The sequence below is a fragment of the Salmo salar genome, chromosome ssa20 (assembly GCF_905237065.1).
Source record: "Salmo salar chromosome ssa20, Ssal_v3.1, whole genome shotgun sequence".
Lineage (NCBI taxonomy): Eukaryota > Metazoa > Chordata > Actinopteri > Salmoniformes > Salmonidae > Salmo > Salmo salar.
In genome coordinates, this window is record NC_059461.1 from 9,753,592 (window position 1) to 9,774,741 (window position 21,150).

At 41.8% G+C, this 21,150-nt stretch overlaps 2 protein-coding genes across 3 annotated transcripts in view; one reads left to right on the forward strand and one right to left on the reverse strand.

Moving 5' to 3' along the window:
* The window catches only part of kiaa0825 (KIAA0825 ortholog), a 155,282-nt gene extending 138,488 nt beyond the window's left edge, over window positions 1–16,794 (reverse strand). The window contains exons 1-2 of the mRNA XM_014160881.2: window positions 16,682–16,794; window positions 3,643–3,778 (exon numbers count right to left, since the gene is read on the reverse strand). Coding sequence (XP_014016356.2) covers window positions 3,643–3,773 — 131 coding nt within the window. The 5' untranslated portion in view covers window positions 3,774–3,778; window positions 16,682–16,794. The remainder of the gene's footprint in view (window positions 1–3,642; window positions 3,779–16,681) is intronic.
* A 208-nt stretch (window positions 16,795–17,002) lies between these two features.
* Window positions 17,003–21,150, forward strand: part of slf1 (SMC5-SMC6 complex localization factor 1) — a 37,010-nt gene continuing 32,862 nt past the window's right edge. For both annotated transcript variants that reach the window (XM_014160879.2, XM_014160880.2), the window contains exons 1-4: window positions 17,003–17,306; window positions 17,666–17,777; window positions 18,271–18,349; window positions 18,914–19,145. In XM_014160879.2, the coding sequence (XP_014016354.2) occupies window positions 17,293–17,306; window positions 17,666–17,777; window positions 18,271–18,349; window positions 18,914–19,145 (437 nt within the window). In that variant the 5' untranslated portion in view covers window positions 17,003–17,292. The remainder of the gene's footprint in view (window positions 17,307–17,665; window positions 17,778–18,270; window positions 18,350–18,913; window positions 19,146–21,150) is intronic.

Genomic DNA, 21,150 nt, shown 5'->3' on the forward strand with positions numbered 1-21,150 from the left:
AATTTCTCGTCATTATTTCTCTTCATATGACAAGGATTAAAAAGTATTTGCCAGTAGATTGTCAAATTGATTCATGATGATGACTGCTAGCTAAGATTTTGAAAGTAAGATGTTGACATGATCAGTACAATCAAAGCTACTGTACATATAACGTGATTTGACGTAATTTTATCTGTGACCAATGACCTGAGCCTTCTTGGAAGGGTACTAGTAATGAAATTCTATGGCAGGAGCCACAGGGCTTGAATGTTGATGTCTACCCTTACTACTTGGCCGTGACATAGTGTCCCCATGAGTGACAGAACACTGAGCCAATCACGGCGCAACGCTCCTATTTTCTGTTGGCTTGCTCCAACACCACAGAAAGCACTGAGCTAGGCTGAAACACCTGCATTTTGGAGCTGCTTTACTCAAGAAAACAAAAAAAGAGAACATGTTTGTATGCGGCTTTATTAACTCAATTATATCTTATTTTTTTTTTGCATTGTTTGCAAACTGATATGTGACTCGTATTTAACGTCAAAATAACATGCAAAACAGGCAAGCCCCCCCCCCCAAAAAAAATACATACAGTTGAAGTCGGAAGTTTACATACACTTAGGTTGGAGTCATTAAAACTTGTTTTTCAACCACTCCACAAATTTCTTGTAAACAAACTATACCTTTGGCAAGTTGGTTAGAACATCTACTTTGTGCATGACACAAGTAATTTCTCCAACAATTGTTTAGACAGATTATTTCACTTATAATTCACTGTATCACAATTCCAAGGGGTTAGAAGTTTACATACACTAAGTAGACTGTGCCTTTAAACAGCTTGGAAAATTCCAGAAAATTATGTCATGGCTTTAGAAGCTTCTGATACGTTAATTGACATCATTTGAGTCAATTGGAGGTGCACCTGTGGATGTATTTCAAGGCCTACCTTCAAACTCAGTGCCTCCTTGCTTGACATCATGGGAAAATCAAAAGAATCAGCCAAGACCTCAGAAAAAAATTGAAGACCTCCACAAGTCTGGTTCATCCTTGGGAGTAATTTCCAAACGCCTGAAGGTACCACGTTCATCTGTACAAACAATAGTACGCAAGTATAAACACCATGGGACCACTGAGCCGTCATACCGCTCAGAAAGGAGACGCGTACTGTCTCCTAGAGATGAACGTAGTTTGGTGCGAAAAGTGCAAATCAATCCCAGAACAACAGCAAAGGATCTTGTGAAGATGCTGGAGGAAACAGGTACAAATATCTATATCCACAGTAAAATGAGTCCTATATCGACATAACCTGAAAGGCCACTCAGCAAGGAAGAAGCCACTGCTCTAAAACCGCCATAAAAAAGACAGACTACAGTTTGTAACTGCACATGGGGACAAAGATCGTACTTCTTGGAGAAATGTCCTCTGGTCTGATGAAACAAAAATAGAACTGTTTGGCCATAATGACCATCGTTATGTTTGGAGGAAAAAGGGGAGGCTTGCAAGCCGAAGAACACCATCCCAACTGTGAAGCACGGGGGTGGCAGCATCATGTTGTGGGGGTGCTTTGCTGCAGGAGGGACTGGTGCACTTCACAAAATAGATGGCATCATGAGGTAGGAACATTATGTGGATATATTGAAACAACATCTCAAGACATCAGTCAGGAAGTTAAAGCTTGGTCGCAAATGGGTCTTCCAAATGGACAATGACCCCAAGCATACTTCCAAAGTTGTGGCTAAATGGCTTAAGGACAACAAAGTCAAGGTATTAGAGTGGCCATCACAAAGCCCTAACCTCAATCCTATAGAAAATTTGTGGGCAGAACTGAAAGAGCGAGTGTGAGCAAGGAGGCCTACAAACCTGTCTCAGTTACACCAGCTCTGTCTGGAGGAATGGGCCAAAATTCACCCAACTTATAGTGGGAAGCTTGTGGAAGGCTACCCGAAACATTTGACCCAAGTTAAACAATTTAAAGGCAATGCTACCAAATAGTAATTGAGTGTATGTAAACTTCTGACCCACTGAGAATGTGATGAAGGAAAGAAAAGCTGAAATAAATCATTCTCTCTACTATTATTCGGACATTTCACATTCTTAAAATAAAGTGGTGATCCTAACTGACCTAAGACAGGGAATTTTTAGTAGGATTAAATGTAAGGAATTGTGAAAAACTGAGTTTAAATGTACTTGGCTAAAGTGTATGAAAACCTCCGACTTCAACTGAATATACACTACCGTTCAAAAGTTTGGGGTCACTTAGAAATGTCCATGTTTTTTAAAGAGAAGCACATTTTCTGTTCATTAAAATAACATCAAATTGATCAGAAATACAGTGTAGACATTGTTAATGTTGGAAATGACTATTTGTCACAGTTGTTGTCGGTGAATGAGGACCAAAACGCAGCAGGTACGTGAATGCTCATCTTGATTTTTAATTATCTTCAAAATGAACGTACAAAATAACAAAACACGAACGATCAACAAAAACAGTCTGGTAAGGCACAAGGCAAAACACAGAACAATCACCCACAAATAACACATACAAACACACCCTAATATATGGGACTCTCAATCAAAGGCAGATAGACAACACCTGCCTTCAACTGAGAGTCCCAACCCCAATCAACCAAACATAGAAACACACACACTAGACTAACCCTAGAATTAACTAAACATAAACCAAAACCCGGAAATACTAAATCAAACACCCTTTACACAAACACAACACCCCGAACCACATAAAACAAATACCCCCTGCCACGCCCTGACCAAACTACAAAACAATTAACCTTATATACTGGCCAGGACGTGACACTATTGTAGCTGGAAATGGCAGATTTTTTTATGGAATACTTTCATAGGCATACAGAGGCCCATTATCAGCAACTATCACTCCTGTGTTAATTGATCATTAGAAAACCCTTTTGCAATTATGTTAGCACAGCTGAAAACTGTTGTCCTGATTAAAGAAGCAATAAAACTGTCCTTCTTTAGACTACTTGAGTATCTGGAGCGTCAGCATTTGTGGGTTCAATTACAGGCTCAAAATGTCCAGAAACAAAGGCCTTTCTTCTGGAACTCGTCAGTCTATTCTTGTTCTGAGAAATGAAGGCTATTCCATGCGAGAAATTGCCAAGAAACTGAAGATCTCGTATAGCGCTGTGTACTACTCCCTTCACAGAACAGCGCAAACTGGCTCTAACAAGAATAGAAAGAGGAGTGGGAGGCCCCGGTGCACAACTGAGCAAGAGGACAAGTACATTAGAGTGTCTAGTTTGAGAAACAGACGCCTCACAAGTCCTCAACTGGCAGCTTCATTAAATAGTACCCGCAAAACACCAGTCTCAACGTCAACAGTGAAGAGGCGACTCCGGGATGCTGGCCTTCTAGGCAGAGTTGTAAAGAAAAAGCCTTATCTCAGACTGGCCAATAAAAATAAAAGATTAAGATGGGCAAAAGAACACAGACACTGGACAGAGGAACTCTGCCTAGAAGGCCAGCATCCCGGAGTCGCCTCTTCATTGTTGACGTTGACACTGGTGTTTTGCTGGTACTATTTAATGAAGCTGCCAGTTGAGGACTTGTGAGGCATCTGTTTCTCAAACTAGACACTCAAACTAGACACTCTGGGTCCTAGTTATGGTGGTCCTGAGAGACACTGACCTGCAGGCATTGAGTTTGAGTTTGTCCTCTGTGTCTCGGAGCAGCTGTTGGATATCCAGCTCGCTGGGAAGCCCAGGAAGCAGGAGCTCTACAAAGGCATGATCCTGTGGAAGGTCCCCCTGCCATTCCATCCTGCCTGAGGCAGAGCGAGAGAGAAGAAGGAGAGTGAGAACGAACGGAGAATAATGGAAAATGTATTTTCTCACAAAAACAACAAACAAGACATTGTCAGTATCACAGACTAAAAATGCTTTGGTTCAATGGATGTTTTTCTTGGAGAAAAAAAAATCAATAGGTCTCTTGTTTAGTTCTTATTGAATCCATTATGTACACAGTAAATAATGAATGTAACAAAATGAAGCCATCACATTCAAAGATATTTTATCAAATAGACCATGGATGGACCCCCTCCAAACACACGTGCGCGCGCACACACACACACACACACACACACACACACACACACACACACACACACACACACACACACACACACACCACCATAACATATGAGACATGGTAATTTGATTTCTCCTCAAACAAGATTGTTATCAGGAGCCGTAAATCAACTGCACCTGAAACAAGAGGCAACTTAAATATGTTCCGCCTCATCCCTGTCCTCTGTTCCACTTACAGTAGGGGGACCCCTGATCAAAATGCATAGCTTCTAAGTATTATCAGACAGTGACACTACAACCAGTTAACGTTAAAAAATAAATAATAGGTAAAAAAATAACTAACAAGAAAGGGGACTCTTCACTACAGGCTTTAAATAAACAATCCATCTCGGTTCACCTCAGTATGACGCCCCCTCGGTGCTTAACACATCCTCGAACAGCCAATCATGCGCTGGTGGGGCTCGGCCCATATCAACACCGTCATCATGAGTCAAATGGAATGTAATGGAGAGTGTCAGTGTCAATTTGGCTTTCTCACACTCCTCTCCCCTTCATCTGCTGTGATTTTAATAATCCCTGTCAAAGTCCAAACAGCCTGCCGTACGTAGGCCTACCACCCTGACACGCCAGACAGAAAGCTCAACATTCATTTAGCCCGCACAAAGGGAGGCCTGTCCAGCTGGACAAATATTATTTTCTTCACTTGACAGTCTCTGCAGTTAAGCTTGTACTTGATTATTCCCTCCCTCCCTCATCCTCCCCTCACCCCCTCTCCTTCCCCATATCATCCGTGCACTCTGTCTGGGAGGGAGTATATTGAGAGACTTCTGGAGACGTGTAGGTTTTCAATCGGCGGATTAGGAACTCGACGGTGTAATTATATGGGAGAGAGCGTGTGTGGTGGAGGCTGGTGATGATAGTGTGTCACACAGGATGTGCATCAACGCGTGTGTGTGTGGTACACGTGAGAGTTAAGGGAGAGTGTCAGGTTCACATTGTCACCACACAGGGCCTCATTAGCAGCAGAAGCAGTAGATATCCTTTGTGTTGTCATTATCTATTTTGAAAGCAGATGTTGAGGAGCCCCAGTGTATTTTTGACTGCTGCACTGGGTTGACTGGGGCAGACGTATACTCAGAGCACTCAGAGAGAATCTACAGTAGCAGTCTCCTCTCACACAATCCCAGTTAGAGATTGTTCTGAAATATTTAGCAGCTCGTCCCCAGGCTGGCATTTTAAAGCCACTTAGAGCATGTCAAGTTAAAGTCAACACTGTTTAAAAGAGGGCACCTAACATCCTCTTTTAAAGAAACAATAAATTAAACACGTACATATTTTGACATCAAAACATTTTAGAAAATAATCTAATGTGTTCCCAGAAGCAGCTATGAAAACACTGTAACTGTGCTTCACAAGGCCTCAAAATACAGGTCGAAATTGAGTTGATTCATGTTCCTCATTATTTCTCCCTTGCATTCATTTGATTGTCTACCTACTACCAAATTTATGCTTAAACGTTTCCTATATGCTGTGGAAATATCTAAGTAGGCCTATTTGTAGGCTGCTATTACATAGCATCAAAGTAGGCTACATGGAATTAAAATCAGTCATTATAGTGTTTGGAGAAGCAGTTTAATTCACGCTATGGACAGGCTATGGTTGGTGTCGGGGTAGGAGCATCCCGAGGATCCCTCTTAGCATCTACTGTATCTGCTGTGCGCTTCCTGGTCCTAGGGGGAGGGGGCACGCTGGATTGTTTACACATTCATTTTTTCATTATTTTAAGTTAACCTTTATTTAACTAGGCAAGTCAGTTAAGAACAAATTGTTATTTACAATGATGGCCTCCCCCGGCCAAACCCTAACTCGGACGACGCTGAGACAATTTTGTGCCGCCCTATGGGACTCCCAATCACGGTAGGTTGTGATACAGCCTGAAATAGAACCAGGGTCTGTAGTGACACCTCTAGCACTGAGATGCAATGTCTTAAACTGCTGCGCCGCTCGGGAGCCCGAGGGCCTAGAGTCGAGGCACCGAGTTTGGCACAGGGGTATAGAATATAAATGTAAGAGTTCTGTATTTTTTTGAGTTGATGGATTTGATGGGCTATTTGGTTCTGTGCTGATAATTTAGATTGGGAATGCCATTCCACTGATTAAGAGTGTCATACTGTGAAGTATTTTAGAGAGATGTGAGTTGGTATGACCGAAGAAAATGATCATCCAGAAGGGGCACTCCTAGTGGCCGAGGACTTTAATGCAGGCAAACTTAAATCTGTTTTTCCTCATTTCTACCAGCATGTCACAAGTGCAAACAGAGGAAAAAAATAATCTAGACCACCTTTACTCCACACACAGAGACTCATACAAAGCTCTTCCTCGCCCTCCATTTGGCAAATCTGACCATAATTCTATCCTCCTGATTCCTGCTTACAAGCAAAAACTAAAGCAGGAAGTACCAGTGACTCGCTCAATACGGAAGTGGTCAAATGCTGATGCTAAGCTACAGGACTATTTTGCTAGCACAGACTGGAACATGTTCCAGGATTCATCCAATGGCATTGAGGAATACACCACCTCTGTCACCGGCATCATCAATAAGTGAATCGACGATGTTGTCCCCACAGTGACCATACGTACGTATGTACATACCCCAACCAGATTGATTGAATCCTACTACACTGGCTCTGACGCTCATTGGATGTGGCAGTGCTTGAAAACTATTACGGACTACAAAGGGAAACCCAGTCGCCAGCTGCCCAGTGACGCGAACATACCAGATGAGCTAAATGCCTTTTATGTTCGCTTTGAGGCAAGCAACACTGAAGCATGCATGAGAACGCCAGCTGTTCCGGATGACTGTGTGATCATTCTCTCCGTAGCCGATGTGAGCAAGACCTTTAATTAAACAGGACAACATTCACAAAGCCGTGGGCCCAGACAGATTAGCAGGAAAGGTACTCAAATCTCTGCCCGGACCAACTGGCAAGAGTCTAACCTGAAATGTTCAACCTCTCCCTGACCGGGTCTATAATGCCTGCATGTTTCAAACTGACCACCATAGTCCTTGTGCCCAAGAAAGCAAAAGTAACCAGCCTAAATTATTACCGCCCCATAGCACTCACGTTGGTAGCCATGAAGTGCTTAGAAAGGCTGGTCATGGCTCACATCAGCACCATCATGCCGGAAACCCTATACCCACTCCAATTCGCATACCGCCCCAACAGATCAACAGATGACGCAATCTCAATCGCAGTCCACACTGCCCTTTCCCACCTGGACAAATGGAACATCTATGTGAGAATGCTGTTCATTGACTACAGCTCAGCGTTCAACACCATAGTGCCCACAAAGCTCATGACTAAGCTAAGGACCCTGGGACTAAAAACCTCCTCCTGTAACTGGATCCTGGACTTCCTGATGGGTCGTCCCCAGGTGGTAAGGGTAGTCAACAACACATCTGCCATGCTGATCCTCAACACCGGGGCCCTTTCGGGGTGCGTGCTTAGTCCCCTCCTGTACTCCCTGTTCACCCACGACTGCGTGGCCAAGCACGACTCCAACACCATCATTAAGTTTGCTGATGACACAATAGTGGTAGGCCGGATCACAGACAACGATGAGACAGACTATAGGGAGGAGGTCAGAGACCTGGAAGTTTGGTGCCAGGACAACAACCTCTCCCTCAATGTGAGCATACAAAGGAGCTGCTCATGGACTATAGGAAAAGGAGGGCCGAACAGGTCTCCACATCAACAGGGCTGAAGTGGAGCGGGTCGAGAGTTTCAAGTTCCGTGGTGTCCACATCACCAACGAACTATCATGGTCCAAACACACCAAGACAGTTGTGAAGAAGGCATGACAAAACCTTTTCCCCCCTCAGGAGACCAAAAAAAGTTGGCATGGGTCCCCAGATCCTCAAAAATGTATACAGCTGCACAATTGAGAGCATCCTGATTGGTTGCATCACAGCCTGGAATGGCAACTGCTCGGCATCTGACCGTAAGGCGCTACAGAGAGTAGTGCGTACGGCCCAGTACATCACTGGGGCCAAGCTTCCTGACATCCAGGACCTATGTACTAGGCAATGTCAGAGGAAGGCCAAAAAATTGTCAAAGACTCCAGTCACCCAAGTCATAGACTGTTCTCTCTGCTACCGCACAGCAAGCGGTACCAGAGCGCCAAGTCTAGGTCCAAAAGGGTTCTTAACAGCTGAACAATTAATCAAATGGCCATCCGGACTAACTACATTGACCCCCCCCTCGGCACATTGACTTGATACCGATACCCCCTGCATATTGACTTGATACCGATACCCCCTGCATATGTAGCCTCGATATTGTCACGTGATTTTCTTGTGTCACTTTTTGATTTTATTTTTTTACTTTAGTTTATTTTCTTAACTCTATTTCTTGAACTACATTGTTGGTTAAGGGCTTGAAAGTAAGCATTTCACGGTCTACGCCTGTTGTATTCGGCGCATGTGACAAATACAATTTGATTTGATTCATGCCAGTCTGTTTTAGAGGAAGGGGTCAGATTGTTCAGATTGTTCTGGAAATTCTCACATAGAAACTTCAAGGGAAGGAGGATGTTTGACATGCTTTACATTTGTATCATAAACAATGTGTTAAAATCATGATGAAAGTGGCCATATTAGGCCCTTTTGCTCCTGTAAGACCCTATGATCCGTGAATCATACATGATACAGACAACATATTGGTGTCATTATAGTCCTTATAGTGTGCCCTAAAATATGAAGTATACACCCCCCAAAAAAGTAACATTAATTTATTCAACATTTAAAATATTAAAAGGTCCACCGCAGCCAATTTTATCTCAATATCAAATAGTTTCGGGGTAACAACTAAGTACCTTACTGTGATTGTTTTACTTCACCAGTCACCCTGGTTACTATAAAAAGTAAGACCTGAGAATAACCTCTGGGGTCAAGAGTGGAAGACAGTGACAACGGAAAATGGGGAATAAAGGGCTAAAGTTGTAAATCAGCATCATTTTGGGGTTGGAATACAATTCACTAACAATTACACTTGTTGGGAGGATCCGTTTCAAGTATTGAGGATGGTAAAGGATGCATTAGGAAAAGTGGAGTAGGTCAGAGTTACCCGAAGTTGTTTTGACCTATTGTGTGTCGAAAGAGTAGAACGAGAAGGCATTATAGCTCTACATCAACCTACAGTGCCTTTAAAAAGTATTCACACCCCTTGGCTTTTCCACATTTTGTTGTGTTATAGCCTGAATTTAAAATTGATTAAAATGAGTCTTCTGTCGCTGGCCTACACACATTACCCCACAACGTGAAAGTAGAATTATGTTGGGTTTTTTTACAAAAAAAATGAAAAGGTGAAATGTCTTGAAATGTGGTGAAATGTCAATAAGTATTGAACCCAGGCTATGGCAATCCTAAATACGTTCAAGGGTAAAAATGTGCTTAAGTCACATAATTAGTTGTATGTACTCACTCTGTGTGCAATAAGTTTTTAACATTATTTTTTAATGACTACTTAATCTCTGTACCCCAAACATACAATTATCTGTAAGGTCCCTCAATCCAGCAGTGAATTTCACAGATTCTACCACAAAGACCAGGGAGGTTTTCCAATGCCTTGTAAAAAAGGGCACATCTTGGTAGATGGGTAAACATACAAAAAGCAGACATGGTGAAGTTATTAATTACACTTTGGATGGTGTATGAATACACCCAGTCACTACAAAGATACAGGCGTCCTTCCTAACTCAGTTGCCAGAGAGGAAGGAAACCACTAAGGGATTTCACCATTAAGGCCAGTGATGACTTTAAAACAGTTACATAATTTAATGGTTGTGATAGGAGAAAACTGAGGATGGATCAACAACATTGTAGTTACTCCATAATACTAACCCAATTGACAGAGTGAAAATATGGAAGCTTGTACAGTATACAAATATTCAAAAACATGCATCATACTTGCAAAAAGGCACTAAAGTAATACTGCAAAACATGTGGCAAAGCAATCCACTTTTTGTCCTGATTAAGTTTTATGTTTGTAGCAAATCCAATACAACACATCACTGAGTACCACTCTCCATTTTTCAAGCAAAGTGGTGGCTGGATCATGTTATGGGTATGCTTGTAATCATTAAGGACTGGGGAGTTTTTCAGGATTTAAAAAAAAAACAGAATGGAGCTAAGCACAGAAAAATTCCTAGGGGAAAACCTGGTTCATTTGGTTTTCCACCAGACACTGGGACATGAATTCACCTTTCAGCAGGACAATAACCTAAAACACGATGCCAAATCTACATTGGAGTTGCTTAGCAAGAAGACACTGAATGTGGCCAAGTTACAGTGTTGACTTAAATCTACTTGAAAAAAACCTAAAAATGGTTGTCTAGCAATGATCAACAATCAATTTGACAGAGCTTGAGGAATTTTAAAAGAATAATGGGCAAATATTGCACAATCCAGGTGTGGAAAGCTGTTAGAGACTTACCCAGAAAGACTCACAGCTGTAATCACTGCTAAATGCACTTCAACAAAGTACTGACTCAGGGGTGTGAATACTTGTGTAAATTAGATATTTCTGTATTTAATTTTCAATAAATTTGCAAAAATTTCTAAAAACATGTTTTCACTTTATCATTATGGGGTATTGTGTGTAGATGGGTGAGATAAAAACCTCAATTTAATCCATTATCAATTAAAGCTTCAACACAACAAAATGTGGAATAAGTCAAGGGGTATGAATACTTTCTGAAGGCACTGTATGGGGCAGATGTAGATGGGCAATGTAGATGGGAAATGTAGATTTTTGAAGTGGAGCACCATTAAAAGGAATCATCTCTGGCGTCACGATGGATGTTGAGGCCTCGTGGTTTACAAGGACAATACCAGGAGTAGTTGGAGCGCACTGTCTGAACCGCATAGTGGATGGAAGAAAAGAGGAAAGCCTGTCGGTATTATTGGCAAAGAGTTTCTCCTTTCACATGTGAAGCTGGGATATGTGAGATACGCGGTGAGAGTTTTCGTGTCCAAGCTGTTGTTCTGCTGGAATTGTGTGTCCGGAAGTAATGTTGATGAAGAATCTGAAGATTTACTGCATTGCAATTGTGCTGAAAAATCACATTCACAATTCCCCAGAGTGCCCAGTTAGGGTAAAGGAGTTTGAAGTGGCAAGGGTCAGGGCTGTACAGGAGGTCTTCCACACAGAGGCATGCAAAATACTGTAGTTGAACGAGACTGGAGCTGAAGATATGGCGGTGGATGCCCCCGCAGCCTATGGAGATTCAGTGTCATTAAACAGTTGAGGGAAACTGATATGCTGATAGTGAAGAAGGTAGAATATGCGGCATTTATTGTGCATGTGATTAATTGTACTTCCCAAACGAACAAGAAGTCCAAGAAACTGGCCATAATTGTATCTGCGGTTGAAAGGTTTTTGGCTCTCCAGGACTTCACTGCCAACTTCACTGCACCAGAGCCTGTGGGGATCGGAGTTGACATTTAAATCTGACTGAAGGATTACATAGATTTTTGCCTTTTGTTAATTATTTGAGAACAATATACTTAAAAATATATATTGTATACTACCCCGCACAGTGGGTGGCGGCATGCACCTCTAATATATGTTTGTGGACCACCATAACACCATAGAAGAAGAACCTCTGGGGTCACTAGAAAAAAGTTTGAAAGATAAGACGATCATAGAAAATACATTTCATCAATTAAAACAGACATTGGTGCTGTGACCCCTTCAGAATTCATAAGAAAAAAAGTATCAACTGGTTTGAGACCAATCTCAGAGACTTTTTCCCAAGTTCCCTTCTGCTCCATTGGTACCAACGTGCATTTATGCTCATTGCTGTAAAAATCTTCCTGAAACAGAATACGATGTGTCTCCCAGGCCAGGTAAGTCATATAAAAGTTGTCAAATAGTCAAATAATTCACATGATAGCACACAATGCAGTGTACTGGGTCTCTTTTCACCTTTCATTGTTCTCCACAGGTGAAGCACAAGCTAGATATTCACCATGCCATGAAGAACAAAATGAACACTCAAGATTAGGAAGGTGTTCTGAACTGCCTACCGCTATCACCTTGCTGTAAATAAAACACCTGGCTTCACCTGAAAGACTGTTGTAAAGCGCCTTCCTACCATGCCTCTTGGTTGTGAGACATGTTACTTTATCCCAGGGAGTCATTATTTGAAAAATATACAGTACCAGTCCAAATTAGACACACCTACTCATTCAAGGGCTTTTCTTTATTTTTACTATTTTCTACATGGTAGAATAATAGTGAAGACATTAAAACTATGAAATAACACATATTGAATCATATGTGTTAAAAAACAACAAAAAAGTGTTAAAAAAACAAAATATATTTGCGATTTTTCAAAGTAGCCACCCTTTATTTGCCCTGATGACACCTTTGCACACTCTTGGCATTCTCTCAACAAGCATCATGAGGAATGCTTTTCCAAAGAAAAGTGGCTGTCGTTCCCACTTTTCCAAAGAAAAGTGGCTGTGGTTCCCACATATGTTGAGCACTTGTTGGCTGCTTTTCTTTCACTCTGCGGTCCAACTCATCACAAACCATATCAATTGGGTTGAGGTCGGGTGATTGTGGAGGCCAGGTCATCTGATGCAGGACTCCATCACTCTCCTTCGTGGTCAAATAGCCCTTACACAGCCTGGAGGTGTGTTTTGGGTCATTGTCCTGTTGAAAAACAAATGATAGTCCCACTAATAGCAGGATAGCGTATTGCTGCAGAATGCTGTGGTAGCCATGCTGGTTGAGTGTACCTTGAATTCTAAATAAATCAAAGACAGCAAAGCACCCCCACACCATCACACCTCCTCCTCCATGCTTCACAGTGGGAATCACACATGCAGAGATCATCCATTCACCTACTCTGAGTTTCACAAAGACACAGTGGTTGGAAGCAAAAATCTCAAATTTGGAATCATCAGACCAAAGGATAGATTTCCACTGTTCATTGCTCATGTTTCTTGGCTCAGGCAAGTCTCTTCTTATTATTGGGGTCCTTTAGTAGTGGTTTCTTTGCAGCAATTCGACCATGAAGGCCTGATTCACGCAGTCTCCTCTGAACAGCTGATGTTGAGATGTGTCTGTTACCTGAACTCTGTGAAGCATTTATTTTGGCTGCAATCTGAGGTGCAGTTAACATTAATGAACTAATCCTCTGCAGCAGAGGTTACTCTGGGTCTTCCTTTCCTGTGGCGGTCCTCATGAATGTCAGTTTCATCATAGCGCTTGATGGTTTTTGCAACTGCACTTGAAGAAACTTTCAAAGTTCTTGAAATGTTCCTGATTGACTGACCTTCATGTGTTACACTAATGATGGACTGTCATTTCCCTTTGCTTATTTGAGCTGTTCTCGGCATAAAATGGACTTTTACCAAATATTCTGTATACCACCCCTACCTTGTCACAACACAACTGATTGGCTCAAATGCATTAAGGAAAGAAATTCCACAAATTCACTTTTAACAAGGCACACCTGTTAATTGAAATGCATTCCAGGTGACTAACTCATTAAGGTGGTTGAGAGAATGCCAAGAGTGTGCAAAGCTGTCATCAAGGCAAAGGACGGCTACTGGGTGTGGGTGTGTCCAAACTTTTGACTGGTACTGTGCGTAAGATAGACAATGACAAATTTGGCAATTAATTAGGTCACAAAAAAAGATGGCCATCTTCCCACTTGGTTACAAACACAGCATTAGCCATTACTATAAAAGGCCTTCTATTAAAGGGGAAATCTGGGATTCAAACAACAATAAAGTGCCACCCAGCCACTTTTCTTTTTGGTGAACAGCTGAGAGATGGGGCTGGAGAAATGTAAAAACTCTCAAATTCAAAGGCCTATGGCGCAACGCATTTTCCCCTTCAGGACAATGAAAAGATTTTGCATTGGGTCCCCAGATCCTCAAAAGGTTTGACAGCTGCACCATTGAGAACATCCTGACTGGTTGCATCACCGCCTGGTATGGCAACTGCTCGGCATATGACCATAAGGCGCTACAGAGGGTAGTGCATACATATCACCGGGGACAAGCTTCCTGCCATCCAGGACCTAGAAACTAGGCGGTGTCAGAGAAAGGCCCAAAAAATTGTCAAAAACTCCAGCCACCCAAGTCATAGACTGTTCTCTCTGCTACCGCACGGCAAGCGGTACTGGAGCACCAAGTCTAGGTCCAAAAGGCTCCTTAACAGCTTCTAACCCCAAACCATAAGACCGCCGAACAATTAATCAAATGGCTATCCGAGCTATTTGCATTGACCCCCCACCCCCTTTATTTTTACACTGCTGCTACTCGCTGTTTATTATCTATGCGTAGTCACTTTACCTCTACCAACATGTACAAATTACCTCGACTAAACTACCCCCGCACATTGACTCGGTAACGGTACACCTGTAGATAGCCTCGCTACTGTTATTTTATTGTTACTTAGTTTTTAAAATATATTTTAGTTTATTTAATACATTTTTTCTTAACTCTATTTTTGCATTGTTGGTTAAAGGGCTTGTAAGTAAACATTTCACAGTAAGTATTCGCGTTGTCGCTCTTATTGCTGGACTGTGACTGTGTGAAGTCACCTCCCCAGTCATCCTATTGTGTGTATTGACATTCATATTGCACTGTACAGCTTTACCTAAGGATTGGGGATCAATGAAATGGGGTATCAGTCTACTCAATACCCAATATATTTTTCCCCAACATCCTCCTCAGAGTTATCAGACTCCAAAACATCCACACAGTATTGTTTTCCTCTGGAATACTGTTCAATACACATAGGTTGACAATACATGTGTCTCAATTCAGTTGTTTGAGTCCCGCAATAAGAGCTACAATGCTAATGTTTTCTGGGTGTCACTGAGTAGACTGAAACACCATGTAATTGATCCACAATCCATATGCAAGGCTGTACAGTGAGAATAAGTAGGCCCCCAATACAGTTCTAAAGTATAATACATCCAGTGTGATTTCAACACATTTTTGTCAAATTAACAAATTATTGTCTTTGTTGATTCTATATAACAACATTCAAACCTCATTTAGCATGATCTATTAAATTAAGGCATACTTCTACTATTTGTATGCGTTTGCATCACTGTCAATGATATACTTTTATTTTGAAGGCGAACCGCGGAGTCCACTATTGTGACTAATCCTTTTTGTAGCTAGCTTCACATAGATGGTTCCAACAACCATTAATCAAATTAAAACTGTCTTATAAATTAGGGTTATTTTAGATGACACCTAGCTATGTAGTTAGCTAGCTAACTATAGCTACTGAAACAGATTGTCGTTTTGCTATGTTTTTGGGGGAGAACATTGTTTGCATCCATGAGATAGCTAGCTTTTTTTAAATGACCAGCACTGTAGGTGCGTGAGACAACTTTACTAGCATCATAGCATACGTATCGATGAATCGTTGTGACATATGAAATACGAGTGATAGTGTAATCAATGTGTAATACTACTTTTAAAATTAATGAACGCATTAAAGTATTACAAGCTCCCTCACGACGCCAGGACAGCGGAGTCCGGAGACACCTGAAACCCCACCTCTTTAAGGAATACCTGGGATAGGATTAAGTAATCCTTCTAACCCTCCACCCCAAAAAAAGATATAGATGTACTATTGTAAAGTGGTTGTTCCACTGGATATCATAAGGTGAATGCACCAATTTGTAAATCGCTCTGGATAAGAGCGTCTGCTAAATGACGTAAATGTAAAATGTAAAGGTCTACACCTGTTGTATTTGGCGCATGTAACAAATAACATTTGATTTGATAAACTATGGCCTACAGTGTTTTTTTGTTTTTTTTTTACAACATTGTGAACCAATAATTGAGTTAAACAAACTTATATTTTGGGTTCTGATGGGGTAAGACAGTTGAACTAAGCTCACGAGGCTTTTATGTTTTTATGTTATATTCTTCAATAACTAATGGCTATAATTAATTTAAAAGTCTAAAAATGGATGCACTAATGCCAGATTGCGCCCTGAACAGTTTAGCCTATCTCTATTAGCTCACATGTGAGGTCAGAGCCGAATAATAGAACGGCCTGCAAACACTTTTGCCTGTTTTCAGTGTCAGGTTTAGATACAACAAAATACAAGTTAGAAGCTATAAAGTACTGATGGCTTTTAATCAATTTCTTTGTTACCAAGAGACAGCCATCAATATCATAATCCCATTAGGCTACTTCTTCAAAATCCCCTATCTAGTATCCTACAGCCGTGAGCCTATTTCAAGTCAAGGAGGGCAATATAGTGAACATAGGCATACAAAGCCCAATGAGACCGTATTTCTTCTCCTAAATCGTAATTTAATAAACTGACCATGGGTACAGTCAGAGGCATGTATTTCGCTTGTCTCAGCCTGTCATGTTGTCCCTTGGTCCCATTGATTGGTCCCCATGTAGCCATACCAGAAAGAGAATTGGATACATTACAGACTAACGTTACTCTGCATTGGCCAAAAGAGCTTAAAACGATTAAGAATCCTGCATGCTGAGGATACACAACCTATTAACGTTTTTACACGCCTACAAGGCTATGGAAACGTTTGAAATATACATATAAATAGACGATAGGCTACACACCTCTCGATCAGAGCGTTTTGTTTGCAGTCAATGAAAATCTGTTACAATCTGCTCCATTGTAACTAATCTGAATTATCCACAAAGCGTCTGTAACAACCACCCGGAAGCAACCAAGGGAATACTTCCGCAGGTCGGAATGCTCCAAGTTTCAGGCATGATGGGTGGGGGATTTGGTTAATATTTTTTTTTATATTCAACGGTTTTGAGACGTGATACCCATGCATCATTTAATTTGTTATGAAATTCATAATTTAGGAATTTGCTTCTCATTAATTCAATCATGCAATGTTAAAATAATGTGTGTTTTAAAAAAAAACCGTGTCGTGCATCCCCCCCACTAGTGCAGTTTACTGTCAAGATCGGAGTATTTTCTTCTTAGCACAAGGGTGGCAAAACAACTATATTTTGCTCAGTGATAGTCAAATATGTAGCTAGTTCATTAACCAATATGCACGATTTAATTGTAGTTTTGATAAATATAGCAACATGTTGTTGAATGAATCAAATGTCAGTCTAGAGAAATAAAATATTGACGGCTCGTAAAATGGTATCGACTGTCAAGTCTGGTCATGGCGTCTGAATTTTGGCGCTAGGGCCAGTGTGGACGTCACATGCACAAGCCAAGGTACTTTAACGTTATCGGTATATTGTTTTGAGTTAAACACTAACCTAACTAGTACCTACTAGATAACTACTGTACAGTGTTTAGCTAGCCAGTCTTACTGACATATCCAGGGACTTAATGAAAGTGCAATATGAACTTCCCTCGGGCGTTCTATTGGTTTCTACATCATGCTGAAATCCCACTGACGTTCTCAACTAACTAAGCTAACTGGCTAGTTATCTGCAGTTCAGATACCCATTGAAAACGTGTGTTGCAAATGTAAAGGACAGTCTTGCTAGCTTGCTTTACTGTTATTTCTACTCAAGCAAGGCGTGACTTAATTTATAGTAGACTGGTCTCCATGTGTTGTCTTTTATCAGGATGGTGGACACCAAGCATGTGTTCCAAGTGTCTGGGATCAAGAATCTTCAGAAGAAGGGAAAGTTGCTCCATGGAATCATTCAACTGGGTGGAAAGTACATTGGTGGCTCTGTAAGTGTTGACATCATAGCTACAGGCTTTCACTCTCAACCCTCACTCTCCCTTTTATAAGTGGGAAAATAGCACCAAAGGCCAGGCTGTGAGACTGCCATTATGAGAGCTGGATAACACCTGTCACTGTCAAGACAGTTCATTGAGGAAAAGATTAACAGTGGGTGATTAGTCCTGAAAAATGACCTTAATTGGTTTCTGATGTTGGGATGTATTTTTGACTCTGTCATTTTATCCTTGCCCTCAATTGGCTCTTATTATAGTTACTGTACATTTGCCTCCAGTCTCAGGGGCACACAATGTGCTGCAAAGTTCGTATCCCTTTATCCCCGCCCAGACTCTGCAGGAAGGTCACAGCAAGAACGGTCACTGGTCAGTTTAGAACTTTGTTGCTGACCTTTTGAGTTGGCCGACCACATAGGATATTTTCAATGCCACTAAAAAAATGATGGTTTGCCTTGGTTGAGTTAAAGCAGATGTGTTGATTTTCCAGGTATATAAAGACGGAATTACCCATCTGGTTGTCACCCGTGAGCTGCCGAGTGAGAAGTTCATGGCAGCCTGTGCAGGAGGTAAGTTAGGATTAACGTAAGCATTACACTTACTAGGTGTTAGATAAACTGAGTGTGCAAAACATTAGGAACACTTGCACTTTCCATGACAGACTGACCAGGTAAAAGCTATGATCCCTTATTGAATGGGCAATACAAAATATGTAGGTGCTTTTGAATGGGGTATGGTAGTAGGTGCCAGGTGCAGCGCTGCTGAGTTTTTCACGCTCTACAGTTTCCTGTGTGTATCAAGAATGGTCCACCGCCCAAGGAACATCCAGCCAACTTCACACAACTGTGGGAATCATTGGAGTCAACATGGGCCAGCGTCCCCGTGGAACGCTTTCATCACCTTGTAGTCCATGCCTCTACGAATTGAGGCTGTTCTGAGGGCAAAAGGGGGTGGCACTCAATATTAGGAAAGTGTTCCGAATGTTTTTTACACAGTGTATTAGGTAGCAAGTCTTGACAAAGTCAGCTTGTGTAGACTATATTGGGATTCTACAGCTTAATACTCTCATGGACTTTTCAGAAGTAGCATTTTTTTTTTTGTGGTGTTTGTCGTTTCTCTTCCCTCTCTCTCAGGCAAATGGATCGTGACTCCAGAATATATTTTTGACTCCGTTAAGAATGGTTCGTGGCTGCCAGAGGCGCCCTATGAGTTGGACATTGTCTCCAAGGGGGGAGTCCCTGGGGCCTCTAACCCAGTGAAGGTGTGGAGGGAGAGGGTGACCAGCAGGGCCATGGCTGGGGCCTTCGAGGGCTGGAGGGTCCTCCTGATGGTCAACGAGCCTACTCGCAGAGACATGCTCATAAGGTGGTCTTTAGAATTGTAGTGGGCAGTAATATGACGTGTGTGTGTGTGCATATATGATATTATTAACATGTTTGTCTGACTCCATATAGATAATTAGCAATATGCAAGAGACTATGCTTGAGTTACAGTAATAGACAATTAAGAAATGTCTGAGAATGGTATTCTAAATACATGTGTATTTAATGAATTTGTAAAATGAATGGATTCACATTCAAGGCATAAAGCTTAAGTTACAAGCATTACAAGGCATTCCAAGCATATGCAGTGCATTCGGAAAGTATTCAGACACCTTGACTTTTTCCACATTTTGTTACGTTACAGCCTTATTCAAAAATGTATTAAATAGTTTTTTTCCCTCAATCTACACACACTACCTCATAATGACAAAGCAAAAAAGTTTAGACATTTTTGCACATTTTATTAAAAATATAAAACTAAAATATTGCTTTTACACAAATATTCAGACCCTTTACTCAGTACTTTAAAGCACCCTAGGCAGCAATTACATCCTTGAGTATGACACTACAAGCTTGGCACAACTGTATTTGGGGAGTTTATCCCATTCTTCTATGCGATTCTCTCAAGCTCTGTCAGGATGGATGGGGAGCGTCACTGCACAGCTGTTTTCAGGTCTCCAGAGATGTTTGATTGGGTCCGTCCGGGCTCTGGTTGGGCCACTCAAGGACATTCAGAGACTTGTCCCGAAGACACTCCTGCATTGTCTTGGCTATGTGCTTAGGGTCGTTGTCGTGTTGGAAGGTGAACCTTCGCCCCAGTCTGAGGTCCTGAGCGCTCTGGAGCAGGTTTTCATCAAGGATCTCTCTGTCCTTTGCTCTGTTTATCTTTCCCTCGATCCTGACAGTCTCCCAGTCCCTGCCGCTGAAAAACATCCCCACAGCATGATGGTTCCACCACCATGCTTCACCGTAGGGATGGTGCCAGGTTTCCTCCAGACATGCTGCTTGGCATTCAGGCCAAAGAGTTCATTCTTGTTTTCATCAGACCAGAGAATCTTGTTTTTCATGGTCTGAGAGTCCTTTAGGTGCCTTTTGGCAAACTCCAAGCCGGCTGTCATATGCCTTTTACTGAGGTGTGGCATCCATTTCGCCACTCTACCATAAAGGCCAGATTGGTGAAGTGTTGCAGAGATGGTTGGCCGTCTGGAGCTCTGACAGAGTGGCCATCGGGTTCTTGGTCACCTCCCTGACTAAGGCCCTTCTCCCTCGGTTGCTCAGTTTGGCTGGGCAACCAGCGCTAGGAAGAGTCTTGATGGTTCCTTACTTCTTCCATTTAAGAATTATGGAGGACACTGTGTTCTTGGGGACCTTCAGTGCTGCAGGAAATGTTTTGGTACCCTTCCCAGATCTGTGCCTCGACACAATCCTGTCTCGGAGCTTTACGGACAATTCCTTTGACCTCATGGCTTGGTTTTTGCTCTGTCATGCACTGCCAGCTGTGGGACCTAATATAGACAGGTGTGTGCCTTTCCGAATCATGTCCAATCAATTGAATTTACCACAGGTGGACTCTAAACAAATTGTAGAAACATCTCAAGAATGATCAATGGAAACAGGATGCACCTGAGCTCAATTTTGAGTCTCATAGCAAAGGTTCTGAATACTTATGTAAACAAGGTGTTTTTGTCAAAATCCTTGTTTTCGCTTTGTCATTATGGGGTATTGTGTGTAGGTTGATGGAAAAAGTTTTTAAAAATCTATTTTAGAATAAGGCTGTAACGTAGCAATGTGTGGAAAAAGTCAAGGGGTCTGAATAGTTTCCCGAAGGCACTGTAGATCCTAAGGTTAACTTACAGGACAGAGCATGAACAAAGAGATGCCCACTAGGCCAGAGGCCTAGAACTCTAGGAAATGAGAATTCAACATACAACCTTCCTCCATGGACTGGATACAGGATAAGAGAGAGAACAAAGGCATTCATTTCCATTTATAACATCTGAAGGTGTAACCTTTCAACCCGAGACAAACCACCATTGACTAATCAAACG